The sequence below is a fragment of the Carettochelys insculpta genome, chromosome 2, assembly GCF_033958435.1.
Source record: "Carettochelys insculpta isolate YL-2023 chromosome 2, ASM3395843v1, whole genome shotgun sequence".
Taxonomy (NCBI): Eukaryota; Metazoa; Chordata; order Testudines; family Carettochelyidae; genus Carettochelys; species Carettochelys insculpta.
Genome location: NC_134138.1, coordinates 260,251,607 through 260,271,561, shown reverse-complemented (window position 1 = coordinate 260,271,561; position 19,955 = coordinate 260,251,607). Strand labels below are relative to the sequence as shown.

The 19,955-nt window shown below is 40.5% G+C and overlaps 1 protein-coding gene across 2 annotated transcripts in view; it reads right to left on the bottom strand.

The window, feature by feature from the left end:
* The window catches only part of ESYT2 (extended synaptotagmin 2), a 158,510-nt gene that overhangs the window by 19,670 nt on the left and 118,885 nt on the right, over nucleotides 1-19,955 (bottom strand). Inside the window, exons 14-18 of one of the 2 annotated variants that reach the window (XM_074985052.1) lie at nucleotides 16,936-17,037; nucleotides 7,111-7,185; nucleotides 4,514-4,600; nucleotides 3,523-3,672; nucleotides 1,034-1,422 (exon numbers count right to left, since the gene is read on the bottom strand). In XM_074985052.1, coding sequence (XP_074841153.1) covers nucleotides 1,034-1,422; nucleotides 3,523-3,672; nucleotides 4,514-4,600; nucleotides 7,111-7,185; nucleotides 16,936-17,037 — 803 coding nt within the window. The remainder of the gene's footprint in view (nucleotides 1-1,033; nucleotides 1,423-3,522; nucleotides 3,673-4,513; nucleotides 4,601-7,110; nucleotides 7,186-16,935; nucleotides 17,038-19,955) is intronic. The other variant, XM_074985053.1, reaches the window with a different exon arrangement.

Here is a 19,955-nt window from a genome sequence, read left to right as displayed (position 1 = left end):
CTCATTAGTCTAACAGGAAGAGAGTGGTTATTAAACATCTTAGATTTCCTATCAATCCTGCCTTTCACCTACTCAAAGACCAGGCTCAACATAATTAACTGATGTTGACACACTAATGTTAGTTGGATCCCATGGAAAAATGGACTGCAATTCACTAGTCCATAATGAAGCAATATTATACAGTCATTTCTTTAAAGTGTGATTATGGTCTGAAAGATAACTGTAGAAATGATACCTTCTTATTTGACTTATCTATTCAATGTGGGCTTGCTTGTTTATCTATTTGCTTATTTTATTGATAAAAACAATATTTTAATTCTTCTTAGTACTAGACAACCAATATCGCTAAGGAGTGTAAGGTAGAATTTATTCTAGCTTGCACATTAACAAAACTGGCGACTAACTTCTAATTACAATGTATTTCTGGTGAGTTAAGAAGTCAAAAGATCAAAGACTATTTTCCAACATCTAGCTGACTATGAAGTCCTGGCAGTTAGAAAAATCAAAATGAGTAGGCACTTCCCTTTTGCTAGCTACACCCACAGTAACCCTAGATCAACTTTGGTGGAGGAACTGGTGACGGGAGCCCCCACAGGCCTATGGAAGGGCAGGATAACTTCCCTCCACGCCAGGCCATGCATCTCTGTGCCTCTTCCCCAAATGAAGGAACCCCAGGGGAACAGCAGGGACAGGGGGCTGGCATTGGTGCTGGCAGCAGAATGCCTCCCCATATTCACTCCTGCTGGTAAGTGTGGGAGCAATCTCCTCCCCTGAGTGATGCAAGAGGAGGAGCAGAGTGAGCTGGGGCCACACTGCTCTGCTTTGTCCACAGTTCCCAATGAGTAGGTGGGAAACTGGATCCCTGCTGCAGGTGCCAGTCCCCCTCTCAACCCCTCTAGTCACCACTAACTGCCAGCCGGCTTCTTGCCCCTCCCATCCATGGGCATTTGGGGGACCTGAGACTCCTTTTGCCCTCCCATGCACCGTCCCTGATCCTCAGTATATTACAATGAATAAATATTTAACGCTCTACTTTTCAAGTTGTCGCAGTCTCTGACGTAGTTCCTGTGTGGCGATGGGCAGTGATATGTCTGAAGCTATACTTGGAGTTGGTTCTTTGACTGAGAGGTGGCTGGGAGAATAGGTGATGTTGGAGGCAAGGAGACTTGAGGAGCTTCGACTGAGATCTGTTGGCCACTGAGGACTGGCATGAGGAGGAGGATTTTTTTCAGCTATATCAGTCTTTTTTTCACTGTCAGTCACTGGGGAACCTGGGACAGGTTTGTGTGAATCAGCTGGTGGTGAAACAGGGACCTGAGGCTTAAAAGAAGCTTTTCTTGAGTCTTTGGAAACAGAGGGCCTCTTTACTTGGGCTGAATGTTGGTGATCTGGAGACCTCTCTGGCTTTTCAAGAGACAGTATCTAGATGGAATAGAAACATTAGTGTTCCACACGATAATACAGAAAACAAGAATACATATTTATATCCACCAGCTTTTTTGGTAAGGAATTTTTGGCACAGTTTTGTACCTTCATTTAGCGTTAGTCTAACTTTTATTCAGGCTTGCCATGATGTGAATACTTCCACACTATAAAGCACAACACTTGCTTCTCTGCACAGAAACTGCATATTAAAATTAATGAACTATTAACATTACTCAACATCATTATTTCCCCACTCATCTGGCATTTTTATCCTCATTATTCCTCCCCACAAGACGGCCAATGCGGGTGCAAGAATCATCTACTCTGCAGCTCTTGCCATCTGGAAAGAAAGTAGGTTTCTGCTTCATCTCTTTTGAAGTGTCATTTTACAGTAGATTTTCTTCCTTCATCTTGTCCATACACCTTAACTTCTCTCTTCAGACAGAATTTCTTCTATGCATCAATGTACAATATATTTGTACCAGAATAGTCTAAATATTCCCTCTTTTTGACATGTAACTCTGCAAAATATTTTGGGGATACAGTCTGTGTAAGACATACTACACAAAATAAAACTGGACTATAATGTATTCCAGACTACTCTTACTTATACAGTATACAGGCACAGAGCTTCCATTTCATTGGGCCACAAATCAAGAAGATCATCAATATCCAACCCAATGCACACAAAGCACACACAGCTGTTTGTACTTTTATTTTGAAGACATTTTTCTACACCATTGGCAAGCTGATGACAACTCAATATTGGACTAATGTTATTCAATATATGCTTTGTAATTCTCAGTCTATTTCCTCAACATTGCTAATTCTTGGGATGACCATCCTTTGTGTATTTGGCGGGACTGTACCGTATTTGGGACACCAAGAAGGTACCCCTACTTATTTTTTAAAATGGCCTAACTGTCCTGTATTTGGTCCCACCCACCGACCTTTTCCACCAGCAGCTGCTGGCCAGACAGCACTCGGCTTCCGCGTCTGTGCTGCTTCTCCAGGGCTCAGGAGGTCAGGGAGCGCCAGCAGCTGCTGCTTCCCGGGGGTGGTGGGGGAGGGCTGGCGACTGCTGTTTTCCAAGGATTCCTGGGGGGAGGAGGGCCAGCGGCTGTCACTTCCCCTGAGCTGGGGGGTGGGAGCACCAGCAGCTCTTGCCTCCTTTTCGGCTCCTGGGGCTTGGTGGAGCCAAGAGGAGCTACCCCTCCCTGCCATATCTCCCTGTCCTGTATTTGGGACAGGGAGATGTGCTCACCCAACTAATTCCTACTCTTTCACAACTGAGAACAGCACACAGCACAATACTTAAAGAAGTTTTTGTCCTTCCTTTAAAGTCAGAAAACATAGGCTACAATAAGCCTCACACGTGGTACCTCAACTCAGAAATATACTAGGGGAAAAGTAATGCTACCTTATGGCTACATCTACACTAGCCCAAAACTTCAAAATGGCCATGCAAATGGCCATTTCGAAGTTTACTAATGAAGCGCTGAAATACATAGTGAGTGCCTCATTAGAATGCCGGCAGCTGCGGCACTTCGAAATGGATGCGGCTCGCTGCCGCGCTGCTCGTCCAGACGGGGCTCCTTTTTGAAAGGACCCTGGCAACTTTGAAGTCCCCTTATTCCTAACAGCAGATGGGAATAAGGGGATTTTGAAGTTGCCGGGGTCCTTTTGAAAAGGAGCCCCGTCTGGATGAGCCGCGTCAATTTCGAAGTGCCACGGCTGCCGGCATTCTAATGAGGAGCTGAATATCTATTTCAGCACTTCATTAGTAAACTTTGAAATGGCCATTTGCATGGCCATTTCAAAGTTTTGGGCTAGTGTAGACACGGCCTGTATGTACTGGTATAATATATAGTATACAAAGCTGAAGATGGCTGAGAAATTTGAAATTGGACTATAAGTGACTGCAAATTCCTGTGATGATTCAAACTGGTGATATGTGAAACTAAGCAGCTCTTGTCCATGCTTGTAGCTGTTTTCCATCACTTCACACTGATTCAGACATTCTATGCTTCAAACTGACATATAGAAAGGGACAGTCCTGGAATCTCATCATACAGATTAATTTAGAAAGACCCTTACCCTGAGTGCAATCTTCATGTTTATAGTGCTGTTTGGACCAGAATTGCTAAGTTGGAACCGCTGATGCATAGTTAGATCTTCAGTTGCCAGCAATCGGCTCAAAGGAAGCTTGAAATTTCCCAAAGAACACTGATGCTGTTCATCTTTGACCTAGAGCAAGACACAAGGCAAATGCTCAGCTTTATTAAAACACTGAGAAAAAGAAAAAGAAGGTTGTAAATTTAATGAAAAGTTTTCATCATGTTCAGCTACTGTTTGCTCTTAATCCAAATCTGACAGGTCTGATATTTACAGGCTGCTTCACTGGGGTGGGAAAAATCGAAGAACCCTATGTGTTCAACACCCATTCACTTTTATTCATTAGAAAGTAAATAGTCTGAGAATTGACACAAATAAGGCAGAAGACAAGCCATTGTAACTGTGTCTATGTGGGCTGAAGACTAACCCTATTAGCTAGATTTAGCTGATAGTCAACTATTTCAGACAAAAGTGAACTCAACAGTTAATAAACAGCATTAACTCAACATTCCCCATCTTCTCTAGATACCTTCAGTTCTTCACATGAGGTCTAAAAAGCACAAGACTTCTAGACTTAGTTCTAACAATACTTGGATAAAATAAGGAGGATGTCATACAGACAGCAACATGAAGCACCCGGTCACGATAAATAGTTGCTTTTGTAAAAGAATGACTTACTAAGACTCAAGAAACGATCGGAGGATGATGAATTTTATACACAAAAATGCAAGACATCTCATTTGGCATACAGTTGGTGTGGGGAGTTTAGTTATAATTATTTTTCTCCCTTTAACAAATAAGCACGCACAAAAGGTCATCTTTATGCTGGTTCTTTAAAAAGTTTTTAAGTTGAAAGTGTAATGCTTGTTATAATCTCTCTGTCATGTCTGGTTCTTTAAGAGATGGGGAACTATGGTTTTTGGTTTATATGCGCTAGCAAAAAAGAATACAGAAGGACAAAAAACTACCATACCTCAACTTCAAGGTCCTGCCTTTTGGGATTGTGAATGAAGAAAGTGAAATGTTCCTCCCATACAGGTTCATTGGTCTTGTATCGAATCTAAAGGTTAAAAATCATGCGTTACATATGGAGTACTTCTTTCAAACTGGTCTTGACTATGTTCTCCATTTACATAATTGCTTTGTAACCACTCATTTTGAAGTAGAGCTGTGCAGGAAGGCAGCAAATGAGGTTATCTCACATCACATATCTAGTTCAGTATGCATGCACATAGTCTTTTTAATAAAGTTATTTGTAGGGTTTTGGGGTTTATTAATTTTGTTTTTATGGTGTTTTATGTATTTTTAGAAATACAACAGTTTTGTGCAACTGTTCAAAATCAGGCTCGAGGATGCTGGAGCTTTCTCTTTGAATATACTTTTTATAAGTTGTGTACATACTGTACTGTGTTGTGTATATTATGTATAATTAACATTACTCATTAGAGAAGCATACATTTAGAGCCCTGTGTGGATACAAAAATTGCATTCGCATCTGCATATGTATCTGCAAAAATGAGTCGCAGATATCCAAATGATTTTCATGGATGAGGCTACCTGCAGTTATAAAGCAGATATCCGCCAATTTGCAGGGTTAATGATAAAAAAATTTGTATCTGCAGCCACTTGCATATCCACAAAAATGAGCCATGGACATAAAGCCTTGGATTTGCAGGGCTTTATATATACTGTAATGACATTCTTTGTCATGTTCTTAAGGCACTTTAATACAGTACTGATTCAAACAGCATTAAACTACTTTACAGAATCGTTAGCGTCTATCAGCAGGGTTACAAAGAGCAAATAATGAGCAATACATTACTGCACTTTAGAAATCACATTCCTGTAGTTTATACTACTGCTCAGTATAGTTAAGATTTTAGTTACAATTTTAACTTGTCTGATGTTTTTTGAAGAAATATTAATATTATTCATTTATGGCGATGTTTTACCATATATATCAGTTAAAACATAAAATCAGAAGCCCTGCTTATTTCTAAAGCTACAAAGAATGAGTTTCGGATAATTTCAATTAACTATATTGTGTAACTATATTTTATAATTCTAGCTGGTGAACATACACACTAGACAGTGTTGATCTGTGAACAGAGTAACTTCATTAGGGTCCAATTCATCATTGAACTGGCGATTGTTCTTTCCCAGTATTCCTCACTCTCAGCAGGTGTCCCAAGAGAGGATGACACAACAAAACAGATTCTCACTACCCCAATGACTGCACAAAACTACCATGTAATTTACACCACAGCAGCATTTTTTTGGAAAGACTGTCATTAAAAAGGGTTGTTATGGGTAGTTCAAGACAACAATTTACTCATGAGCTATATGTTTATAGTCTCTTACAATTCTCTATTGAGTATCTACAGTAGACCCCTGAGATACGTGCATTCAAGGTGTGCGTATCTCAGTTTAATGCCACTCAGAGGAGCAGGGAAACTGACCAGCACTACTGCGCTGGTCACTTCCTGGCTCCTGTCATGGGCAGCAGGCGAGATGCCACTCGACAGGATCGGAGAAACCACTCTTGTCAGGGGTGGCAGCCTAACTCTCCCTGCTCCTGACAGTAGTGGTTTCCCTGCTCCTGTCAGTGGTGGCAGCCGAGAGCTACGCTCTCAGCTGCCATCCCTGACAGGAGCAGGGAAAGTGACCAGGGCAGCAGCCCAGGTCACTTTCCCACCTCTGCAAGCTGAGGGGAGCTGGAAGCCATGCTGCCACCTGGTTCCCAGCTCACCTCTGCTCGCTGGAGCCAGTAAAGTGACCAGGCATGCTGCCCTAGTCAGTTTCCTGGCTCCCCTAAGTTGTCTGAAATTTGACTTATGCGGGGGTTGCAAGAACTTAACCCCTGCATAATTTGGGAGTCTACGGTATATGAATGTAGCCCAGACAACCTGCTGTTGGCCTTCCGATTAAATATTCAATGCGATACATGAATATACATCTAAAAAACACCCTGTTAAGGTACTCTCCCTTTTGTCCGATTGCATATTTGTTTTAAAATAGTCAGATTCTTGTATTTTTCACACTGCTGTGTTAAATTGTTTTTATTTAAAGATACTGTAGTGCTGAAACAATATTTGTGGAGACTAAAGTCCAACTTATCTACAGAGCTAGTTTAGCAGATGCTTTTGCAGTAAAGTTTCTAGGCTTAGTTCTAACAATGTGGTCTAACCCAGAGAGAACACTGTCAGGGTGTGTCTACACTAGGAACTAACTTCAAAGTTAACTTTGAAGTTAGGCACTCCTTCAAAGTAGCCAACAGAGAATCTACACAAGTTTTCCCTTACTTCTAAGTCGTAGTGCCCTACATAACTTCGAAGGAGGGTATGGGTAGATGTTCAACTTTGAAGTTATTTTTGTAGTGTAGACACAGCCTTAGTGACAAAAAGCAGTTCTGATGATCATTATTTATTTATATTACCAGAATGCTGAGGATCCCTAGTCCTGAATTAGGACTCTACTGTATTAGGTGCTGTATACAGACCATTGCCAAGCACATAAAATTAAGGACCCAAATGTCCATGAAAGAACTAAGTGTTGAGAGCAGTTGCTTACCTTACTTTCCTGTGCCTTGTGTCCAATTGACAATAAGACAAGAGGGTTGGGGTTGCTGTTCATCTTCTTTCCTGACTGATTAAGAGGAGAAAATGTAAACTTCATCTTTTGAATGCACTATTACATTTTCCTCTACTTCACTTTCACTCCAATATTTAAACCTTTCAGCCTTTAAATCCAACATGGTTTTTAAATATCAAAAATTGTATGCACTCTACTATATGCATTTTTACTATCCTCTGTATTTAACAGAACGCATGAACTGGCTGGAGGCTTCTTATCTGCTTTATACACAGGAACAACACAGATTCACCTGTCCTTAGGAGACTAGTTTTAAGAAACATGCTACATAAAAGCTGGAGTATCAGAGGCCTTCCAATTGTTGTTCTCTCTCTACCATTTGAATCAAACTGTTTGGAAAAGTGCAAACTCCCAACATCGTAATAAGCATTACAACTTAGAGAATGTCATCTAAACTGCAAAATGAATGTTGCGGTTTGCATTCCAATAGGAAATATGGAAAAAGCGCCAACTCAGGAAGCTTTTTTATGTACAATGCAATAGTATAAATAAACTGGATTTAACAGCAGGTCATCAACATTTCTCCTTTTTGGGTAGGAAAAGTGAAGATTCACTGTCAGGTACCGGATAGGTATTTCTACAGTTTACCAGACACTGTTAATGAGAGAATCAACCAACTCCCATATCTGAGCCTGGCTCCCCAGCTGCATAGCCTTAGATCAAACTGTAAAAATAAACATTAATTTAGAATGAAACTATATAAAATAAAAATATTTCTAATCATGTATTTCCATCACACATTTCAGATTGGCCTACCAAATAAAAATTTAAGCCAAAGAGAAAAGTTAGACATTAATCATCTGAAGAAGTTGTTAATGAAATTTAAGACAACAGTATATGAAGGTTAATTATATTTGGATTTCACTCCAAAAGAGATTAATGTGATTAGATATAAACAGAAAAGTTAGTTGAACCCTACTTAAAACATGTAAGGTCACATGAATGTATTTTATGATTATGATTAAATCGCCACTCTTGTTTTGAATTAAGTATTAAGAATCTGTTCATGTCTGATATTTTTCCCATCCAAGCTACAAAGCTTACTATCCTTCTACAGCTCACATTTGCTATGTCATGAAATGATTTTTATCAGATATATTTTCCTTATTATCAGAATTTCCTTTAAAGCACAAGGGTACAATTTGTCCTTTCATGGACAAATTCTCAATATCTGTTTTTAAATTTTAAATATTTAGTCCCACACAAAATAGTTGGAATGTAAGTGTTCAGAGAATACAGTGAAAGTAAGATTAAAATCCATCAACATAGTCAAAGAATGCTACCTCTAGATTTAAATAAGGAAGACTTATTTTGAATTTTTTTTTTTCACACAAAGGAAGTAAACAACAATAAAGGCATTAGCAAAAATTCCTATAACAAATACTGTCTACACAGTGGCTTTAAGTAATAATTTTAGTTCTATTAAATAAAGGATGTAGTCTGCATGCAGGTCCACCCATCCCTTCACCTCCATAGTACATGCTTTGGCAGGTTTAATTTACTGTTCACTGGACGTGTCATCATTTAAACCTGAAAACTACTATTTCAACAAGTATCTGAGAGGTAGCCATGTTAGTCTGTATTCTCGAGAACAACATGAAGTCCTGTGGCACCTTATAGACTAACAGATATTTTGGAACATAAGCTTTTGTGGGCAAAGACCCGCTTCATCAGATGCATGAGTTGGGGGCGGGAGTGTTTCAGACAAATATTTAAAGAGTGGGGTCCCAGTAAAAGGAAGGGCCAGAGTTGACAAGGTCTATTCAGTCAGGGTGGAAATGGCCCATTATCAGTAATATACATAAGGAGAGGAGAAAAAACAACTCAGATCACTCAGGGGTGTGTGGCCCACTGTCAGATTCTAATGTGGAGGTGTGAACTTGCAAAGCAGAGAAACTGCAGCCTAAAGAAGACAAACGTACTCGGTCAGGATGTTGCTGAATCCCCATCAATCAGCATTGACAACTATACGTTAGAGGTTGTCCACGAGTTCGTTTACCTCGGGTCCACCATCACTGACACCCTGTCATTGGACATGGAGCTAAATAGGAGGATTGGAAAAGCAGCCACAACTCTGTCCAGACTCAGCAAGAGAGTGTGGAATAACAACAAGCTGTACGCTCACACCAAAATGCAAATCTACAGAGCCTGCATCCTCAGCACCCTCCTTTATGGCAGCGAGACTTGGACCCTATATGCCCGCCAGGAAAAGAGGCTGAACGTCTTCCACTTGCGCTGCCTCAGGCGCATCCTTAGAATATCATGGAAGGACAGAGTGACCAACACTGCCGTCCTCGAGCAAGCTGGAATCCCAACCATGCACACCCTCCTCAGGCAAAGTTGGCTCCGCTGGCTTGGCCACATCCACAGGATGAATGATGGAAGGATTCCAAAAGACATCCTGTATGGTGAGCTAGCCTCTGGCAAAAGACCTCCCGGACGCCCCCAGTTGCGCTATAAAGATGTGTGCAAGAATGACCTCAGAGAGGTAGACATCGAGCTGGACAACTGGGAAGAACTAGCAGATGACCGCAGCAGATGGAGGCAGGGGTTACACAAGGGCCTTCAGAAGGGCGAGATAAGGATCAGACAGCTAGCAGAGGAGAAGCGAGCGCACAGAAAGCACACTAAGGACTTGCCAGACACCCCCCACATCTGCAAGAGATGCAGCAAGGACTGTCACTCTCATGTGAGTCTTCATAGTCACAGTAGATGCTGTAAATAAAGTCCTCAATTGAAGCTATAAAGGGCGCGATCCATAGTCTATGCAGACTGAAGGATGCCTACTACTATGCTTTAGTAAGGGTCCAGCCACTCCCAGTCTCTGTTTAATCCTTGGTTGATAAAGTCAAATTTGCAAATGAATTGCAGCTCAGAGATTTCTCTCTCCACTCAATTTTTGAAATTTTTTTGTTGTAGGACTGTTACTTTTAAATCTGTTACCGAGCGTCAGGGAGATTGAAGTGTTCTCCTACAGGTTTATATCTGTTGCCGTTCCTGATGTCTGATTTATGTCCATAAGCGATGGTCAGATAAATACCACCCTATACCGAGAACCCACTGACTGCGATGCTTATCCACATGCCTCAAGCTTCCATCTAGAGCACACCACATGATTCATTGTATACAGCCAGGCACTAAAGTGCAAATGTATTTGCTCTGATCCGTCAGACAGAGACAAACATCTGCAAAACCTTTACCAAGCCTTCCTCAAACTACAATACCCACCTAAGGAAGTGAAGAAACAGATTGACAGAGCCAGATGGGTTCCCAGAAGCCATCTGCTAGAAGACAGGCCTCGCAAGGAAAGCAAGAGAACACCACTGGCCATCACATACAGCCCCCAGCTAAAGCCTCTCCAACACGTCATCAGGGATCTGCAATCCATCCTGGCCACTGATCCTTCACTCTCACAGACCTTGGGAGACAGGCCTGTCCTTGCCTACAGACAGCCAGCCAATCTTCAACAAATTCTCATCAGAAACTACAGACCACAACACAGTAACTCTAAACCTGGAACCAATCCCTGCAATAAACCTCGCTGCCAACTCTGCTCACATATCTACCCCAGCGATATCATCACAGGACCTAACATCAACCATACCATCAGGGGCTTCTTTACCTGCACATTTACTAATACAATATATGCCATCATGTGCCAGCAATGCCCCGCTGCAATTTACAATGGCCAAATTGGACAGTCTCTACGCAAAAGAGTAAATGGACATAAATCAGATATCAGGAACGGTAACAGACAGAAAACTGCAGGAGAACAATTCAATCTCCCTCAATGCTCAGTAACAGATTTAAAAATAGCAGTCCTGAAACTGTCCAGTTTGGCTCATGTAAATTGCGGTGGGGCATTGCTGGCACAATGGCATATATTAAATTAGATTAAATTAAATGACACTGGCCAAACTGGACAGTCTGTACGTAAAAGAATAAGTGGACATAAATCAGATATCAGGAATGGTAATGTACAGAAGCCTGTGGGGGAACACTTCAATCTCCCTGGACAGTCAGTAGCAGATTTAACGGTGGCAGTTCTGAAACAAAAACATTCAAAAATCAAATGGAGATAGAAATCTCTGAGCTGCAATTTATTTGCAAATTTGACTTCATTAGCCAAGGATTAAACAGAGACTGGGAGTGGCTCACAGTTTACAAAAACAGCTCTTCTGCGCTGGGTGTTAATATCTCCCCATTAGAGTCTGACAATGGCTGATATCCCCCTGTATGATCTGACTTGTTTTTTCCTCTTTTGATATGTACTATTGATAATGGGCCATTTCCACCTTGCTGAATAGACCCTGTCAGCTCTGGCTCTCCCTTTTACTGGGACCCCACTCTTTAAATACCCCTCTGAAACTACTTCCCCACCTCATGCATCTGATGAAGCGGGTCTTTGCCCACAAAATCTTATACTCCAAAAAGTTCCTCCCAGGTCCACCTTATATTCAAAGTGGTCTCAAATCATTCTCTAAATCTAATCTCTAGATTTTGCATGCAGTATATCCGGGCATAAAATAATCTATATCTATATCTATATCTATATGTATCTAACCTATCTATATATATAATCTATATCTTTGTGTATTTGATAACTCAAAAGAATTTTATAAAAATCAAATAAAAGAAAATAACACTTTTAAAATGCCTATTAAATGTTCCTTTATGTAAAAAACAAAAGATAATGCAAGACAAAGATAAATTCATAATGCATTGAAAATGTATTGATATAACACTAATTTAGAATTTAGACACATCTCAGTAGAGAAAATTAGTTTTTAAAGTTGTCTCTTTTAGAGTCACTAAAGCAAAGATGCTTTAGGATTTCAGAAAATTTCAAGAGAGATTGTGCTTTTTATTTTATAGTGTGAAGGAATACAGTTTTTAAGAACCCGTATATACAAATTTTATAAAGAAGCAGAGGCTCAGTTTTTTACACATCCCCTTAAGGTGTTGATGCTCCTGTGAGAATATTTATATACTTATTATTAAGCAATTATTTTGTTGGGTTAGGGTAAGGGTGCTCAATATCTTGTAGGACTGAGCCCTGAATGAAAACTAACAGCTTCCAGGAAAAAAAAATCAATTGAAACCACATCTTAGAAACCCAACTGGACTGAAATAATGTGTTTCCTATTTCTGAATGAGTAACCTAGGCCTATTCCACATGTGGGAGGTGTTGGCTTCCTTAACGATGTACTACTTTAAATCTAACTCAACTATTCATCATTTAGTTGATTTAGAGCCTAAATTCTCACAGACCAAAAATCTATTTGTCTTGACCATGTCATTTACTTCTTGGTGCCAGCAATTAAATATTCTGGCATTAAATGAAATGCTGACAATGGGAATTCCATCCACTGTTAGCACAGATGTTCTGAGACATTTGCATATTTTCAATTAACTTTGTGACCTTTAATGGAAAACTGTATTAATTTTACCTTTAGGGCTTTCTTAACAGCAGCCTTCTTCAAGCCATCAGGATTAAAGTTTAATGGATTATTCTTTTAAGTCAGGAGAGAACATATGAAGGGTTAATAAGTCACGCAATGAAGGGATTACACTAGGTTAATTAATTAATGACATGACATAAACAAAAAAAAAATTCTCCAAAAAAACAGCAAAGGAGCATCCACTCAAAAAGGAAGTCACTTCAAAATAACCCAATAAAGTATTTTGTTCTCTCTCTTTCCACAAGTAGTGTTCTGCTTTTAAAACACAGATTTTCAAACCTTTTGTATTCTCTTGTATCATCTGTTGATACTCAAAAAGTCACCAAGGTTCACTAAAAGGATTGTACAGGGTGCTGGTTTACCTAAAAGCCTTTTTATTCATTGCTCTTCCTTATTATGGGAAAGAATGTTTTCTGAAATATCGAAACATGGAACTGACATGAAGAAAGATAAATCAAACGGTGATGGAAAGAAAGTTGTTTTATGGGGAAATAAATGTTATCACTGTTGCAGATACAGTAAACCCTCAAGATACACACGTCACATCTCACATTAGGACAATTGGAGGAGGACCCTGGAAGCTCCAGCCAGACACAGTAGCTGACGCTGCACAGGTGAGGGTGGAGGAGATCCCCTTGTCAAAAGGGAACAGAGCTGTCACAGCCAGCTCTTCCCCTGAGTGCCGTCACTGGGCAGGGAGGGTTGCGGAGCCCCTTGTTAACAGGTATCCCCCCCGTTAAAAGGCTGCTGGCTGGTAGAGCAAAGCTCCACCAGCTCAGCCACAGGAAGATGCTGCTGACGGGAGAGGAGATATCCCTGTCAAAGGGCAACAGATCTCCTCCTGAGTGTCATCGCCGGGGTGTGTGTGGGAGATCTCCTCTCCCCTCACCTGTGCAGTGGCAGCTGCTGTTGCTGCCTCTGGCTGAGCTGGTGGAGCTTTGCTCTACCAGCCAGCAGCCTTATAACGGGGGGATCCCTGTTAACAAGGGGTCCCCTCAAGCCCCCCTGCGATGGCACTGAGGGCACCCCAATACAGGTGCAATCCCCCTTCACAGGGGGATCGTCTTGCCCCTGCACTCCGGCATCAGCAGCTGCTGCAGCTGAGCTGGCTCACAGCCAGCCAGCCAGCAGCCTTTTAACAAGGACATCCCACCCCCCACATCCCCAGCAACGGCAACCCAGGGCACATCTGGCTGAGCAAAGTGCTCTGCCAGCTTGCTTCCCTTTAACAGGTGGATTCTCTGCTCCCAGCTGCAGCAGCTGCTGCTAGTGCTGAGCTGGTGGCCCTGCCCCCTTGACTTGTGTGAATTTTGAGTTATGCCTGGTTTTCCAGGAACATAACTGTTGCACAAATCAAGGGTCTACTGTATTGTAAGGCTTAGTTCACTGTAAACAGAAGCATTTTCATCTTCTTTCCTTGTTCTCTTTTTTCACCAACAGACCACTGAAAATACCTTCATAGGAATGCAACGTATTCTGCTAGTCTGAGTGGAAGATGTGCAAATCTACTAGCAACAGAAAGCTGACATTTATTAACAAGTGTCATTTCAGCAATTTTCTGCTTACTGAACAAGATTACTCATTCTACTTTGTTCATAGTAATATTGTCCTTTTCCTCTCAACACTCTGTTTTGGGCAACAATATAACAAGTTTTCTCATAGCAACAGAGAGGGAGCCGTGCTAGTCTATACACTATCGAAACAAAAAGCAATCAAGTAGCACTTTAAAGACTAGCAAGAGAATTTATTAGGTGAGCTTCCGTGGGACAGACCCACTTCTTCAGCTATACTATCAGTGATAAAAAAAATGGTTTCCACCTAATGAGTGGCTCTCAAGTGTGGCCCTGCTAATTAGATACTTGGACCCTCACATGTAAGGACTAATTGGTGGTTTTGGGAGGAATAGAGAGTAGGTTGGAGGGGTCACTAGCGAGAGGTGAGGAAATGGATGCAAATGGTAAAACATTAAGTGTACTCCTAGAGACAGCTAGAAGTTTTGTCCCAAGACAGTGGAGTGGAGACTTGTAGATAACCTATGCTCCATGTTGAGTACATGGATTAAGTAGTAGTAGTAGTAGTAATTTGCATTGGTACCACCTCAGGAGGGTGTAATTTTAGGAATTAAGTAACAGATTTTTAAGTAAAGGAAAAAGAAGTCTTCAAGGGTATTTTTTTAATCATCCTTTTGACTTTCCAGTACAACTTCCCATTGACTGCAGTTCTCCTTAAAACGCTGTGCCATGTGGCAGCCCAAGAACTAGCACAAGACACTTTTCAAACAAGCCACACTTAAGACAGGAAGCAATGTAACTGGTATTTTGCCAAGAGAACTTTGTTCTAAAATTCAAATGTTGCTGATGACAGCTGTGTCAATTCTTTTTGAAAAGAAGAAAAATGAATATTTTAGTACTTTTGTTTGTGAAGTCATTTGGCATATACTGGCTTAGGGCAGCAGGTACCGTAGTATTCCTGACAGATAATTTAGAGGTTGGTGTTTGAGTGTGAAGAGATATGATGAAGGAAAGAACCAAAGACCAATAAATCGTCATATAAAGAAAAGAAGAATTCTGCCAGAAAGATAAAATATATGGTCCTAGTGGAATAAGAATAGGCAAATGTTTATGTGTAGATGTCTTCTTCTTCTTTAAACCCTTGTACTCCTCTCTGAAAATACTATATACTTCATAGAGCCTTAATTTTGACACTGAATGCATCCTGCTGTCTTTTGCAGCTCATGTAACTTTGCTTTCTGTGAAATGGTGACTATTTTCCTCTCCAACACTCTGTTTTGGGCAACAATATAACAAGTTTTTTCATACACAGCTATACTGTAAGTGACAAAAGAAATGCTTTCCATCTAGTGGCTCTCAAGTGCCTCTGCTAATCAGGTGCTTGGATCTGGACCCTCACATGTAAGGACAAACTGGTGGGATTTGGGAGGAACAGAGAGTAGGTGGGAGGAGTCACTAGGAGGAGGTAAGGAAAACAGGAGGTGGTGGGAGTGAACTAACAAGAGAAGTGGCCTTCCTTACCAGCCTCAGCTCTGCTGGGGACACACCCCTAATGATATTAACATATGAGTTGCGTGCTTTTATTTTTTGAACCAAAAACAATTATTATTATTATGGGGTTTTAATGTAGCATTTTGTATAAAAGTGCTTTACAATAGTTAGCCAATGGTACAAACAACATGTGTAAAGATCATTAAATAGTCCACTGAGACCCTCAGCAATTTTCAAGTGGCCCAGGAATAAAAAAGTTTGAGAACTATTGCCCTACAATTATTTGTGTAAGCACAGAGTACTTCTGTCTATACCGCCAATTATATTGGTATAAGGTGCTCAGTAGCACGAGTCATTTTAAGTATGGGTGTGGACAGCTCTATATCAATAAGAGAGCTTCTCCCACTGACTCAGCTGGCTAATAGATGCTATTTGAACTAGAGAAAAGGAATTGGAATTAGCATAATGAGGGACATACTGGCATGAAATAGAATTTACAAGGGAGTTTGGAGAGTACAAAGAACTACAGAGAAATTTTTATTGGGAAACCACAATGAGGGGAAGGGAGATTGCAAGTTCTCACAAATACTGCTTACATCTTATTTTCAGACTTTGACAAAGGATATTGATGATTTACAATTTATGATTTATTACGTTTTCATCTCCCTGTTCATAAACATCAACTTTTCATCCACAGTATGCTGATTACTCATTATTCCATAACACTAACAATCTAAGTAAGACCTCTTACTATTTAATAACCAACACATCTTGAAAAGTCTCAGAAGGATAGCCATGTTATTCGGTATCTGTAAAAACAACAACGAGTCTTGTGGGACCTTAAAGACTAACAGAAATATTCGAGCATAAGCTATCGTAGGTAAAAATCACTTTGCCAGGTGCATGGAGTGGCATGTTAGATTGTCAGATTCATGGAGTGACATCCCCATGTCCTGACAAATGGTTTTCACCCTTGCAGGCTTATGATAAATAAATCTGTTAGTCTTTAAGGTGCCACAGCTCTTCTCATTGTTTCTACACATCTTGAATTCCTTAACATAAACATAATTTACTTACCAGATATGTTCTAACAATACATGAAAATTTACATCTTTAAAACGTGATAAAAAGGTAGCACAAAAACAATGCACACTTGTTGAAACCATGCAGCAAAACAAATGGCATGCTCTGTCATTCCACTACAGTCACTGGCTTTAGTAGAACTAATCCACACCCTGGCAAGTAAATAAAATAAACACATATAACACCAGAGAACTCACAAATAGTGCTCTATAGAGTGAGGTAGTGTTTTCACAAAAGACTAGTCCCGATGCTCTCCTCTCTTTTAAGTAGCCACACCCAAAGTTTCCCTCGTAGATACTCTTAGGAATATGGAAATGGAAGGAGAAAGAGAGTGATGGGATTGTGCCAAAATGAATGCACAAGCAGCTTTACTATATAGGAAACGTAGGGAAAACAGTCAAAGGATTTCAGAATAACTGCAAGATGTAACAAGTAAGTAAATGTTTCTCATTATACATTGTTTCATCAAGTAATCCCAATTCTTTCACACTGCAAAGCAGGTGTTTTTCAAAGTTATTTGTGTATTTCAATCCTAACAGTATATTGTACCGTAACCATGAGAGGATCCTTCAATGATCTTCAAACATTGTCCTGGATGAACCTTGATATTCCACAGTTATGTTTTAATGTGACAGTCCTACTAAGTACATGAAGAGCAACAAGAGCTCACCTATGCTATTTCCAGTGTACAATAGAACGCATTTAACATCAGTCTTCATGAAGTCTGAAAGAGCATGGCGGGTAGGTGGAGGAATCCCTTTGGGAGGCTACTCTCACCCAGAGAAGTTGGGAGTGCCTCCCTACCCAGGATGGCAGAAACTCCAAGTCCCTCCCACCACCTGCTCAGAGGAGCCCTGGGCTAGCTGCAGCTATGTATCTGCTCCTCAACCCCCGCCTCTACCAAACTGGAGGACAGTGTCTGTTCGAAGATGCCTTTAATATGCCCAATGAGGATTCTGGGGTGGTTTGGGGGGGGGGGGCGGAATATTTGCTACTCAGCTTTCTGGATTCCTAAATAATCTCCCACACTGTCTGCTCAGCCTTCCCAGCACCTGCATGGGGTATAATAAACCAAAAATTTTGCCACCAAAAGCTGCAACCAGTGAGTCCAGCAGCTGCAGTGGTGCCAGAAGAGGCAGAGCCTACTCTGGCCTATTATACCCTCCACCCATGCTGAAAAATGTCAGATCTTTTTCCTCAAATGTGATACTTTGTAATTCGCAATAGGAAGGCAATACCATTAACAAGCCATCTCTGCATATAAAACACCTTTCTTTATAGAGACAGATATAGCTAGGGATTGAAAAAAATATTGCTACTGGAAAGCCTTTTGACTTACTGTTAATTAAAGACTATCCAAGGTGAATGACTCTGATTGGGATCACCTACACAAAAACATCACTGTGGGTCTCACACCAACACCTTACATCTGAAATGTACTACTGAGCAAGGATGACATAAGTAAACTCTTCTTGCTCCACATCACTAAAAGTTGCCAGTTGGGAGAGATTCAGTTTTCACCTAACAATTACACGATAGGTTGAACCTCTCTAATCCTGAACTCTCTTGTTCAGGATCATCCATAATTTGACAAGATTTTAGTCAGCTGCATGACTACTTGTCTTGGGTGCGGCCAAATCCCCTGTGGTTCCATAAAGTTTGTTTCCAACCACCAGTACTGGCTCTCAGTGTTCTGTGCTGTTAGTTAACTGTAATTTACCCCTAAATGTCTTCTAAGAACACAGAAAACACAGGCAGTGTCGATAATGCTGCTAGACAATTATGACTTCCCGTAGTTTGGCAAATTCTCTCATCCAGCACTGGTCAGGTCGGGAGGGTGCCAGATTAGAGAGGTTCAACCTGTACATTATTCTATGGATAAATATGTGCACACTGAGAAGAGCTGGAAGCATTTTCTATTTTGTCCTGTAAATATTATTTTATATCAGAATTAGGGTGGGCATCAGGGAGACAAAGTATTACCTCTGGATAATTCCAGAGTAGAAAGAGTCCTTTCCCTTCTTCCCACATAAGAAATACTCTGACTAGAGCTTTCAAGATCTTGACCATAGCAGACTAATTTGGCATCTATAACAATTTTTTCATCCTCCCTGTCCACGTCACTAAATAATGTATTTTCACCCATCTGAATTCTACTTTCATTGTATCTTTTTTGTGATAGGTTATCAGTGATTTTACAAAAATAGCACTGTAAGGGAGAGCATACCATTTCTAAGATGGCATTTTTAATAGTTTCAGTTTGATTTTCTACTCTACTTCTTATAATCAGAAAACTTTGCTTGCTTTTTGGCTAGCACAGCAGAAGCAGCTGAGGTTAATGCTGAATTGTTGGCAGCAACACACAGGTCTTCTTCCTGAGTGGACAGCAATCCTCAAAAACTACAAAGCAGAAATGGCAATCAGATACTTTGGACAAGTAGTATGCAGAGGATATCTGCCAAGGCCTATTTTCCTCATTAATGGAGATTAAAGTTACTTAAACAGAAGGTACATTTGCATATGGGACAACAATCCCCATTACTTCAGTAGTGAGGATTAGTGCTCCCTGCCAGATTAAGCCGCAAGATGTCAACACCATATAAAAATGAAGCTACAAACTCCTACAGAGTGAGCTAAATATAGTGTCCCAAAGAGCAGGCAAATTTCATATTTATTCCTAGACATATTATTTTCAGACTCAAATTCTAAGATGACCTTTTTTGAGGGACATCTGATGAAATTAGCTGAACCTATTGGGCACTTACAGGAAACAGGAATATAAAGACCTCAAAGCTGATGAAGAATTTTGACAAGTGCCTGGCTACCTGCTGGGGAAGCAGAGTTGTAAGAAAAAGGGAAACAGAGAAATAACAGATTTTATTGTATTTTACAGTATTTTCTGTACATGCACACGTTCAGAATTTGGCTTTAATTTGTGTAAAACCCAGTAGTTGAAAAATTATACACAACAGACCTGGGGGTATAATTTCTGAAAAACAAAAAGAGATGGTAGGTAAATGCTTTCCTAAGTGCTGGAGCATTATAAAATCAAAATTAATGATACAGATAGATTTCAGAGACGTCCTGTTCAATAACAGGGATAAAATCTATGAGGATTTATGCTCAATTCATTTCTTCTGAAGTAACCGGGTAGCCCCCGGGTACAAACCCACACAATAATGTTCTCTTTTTAGTCTGTACAGAACTATCCACACAA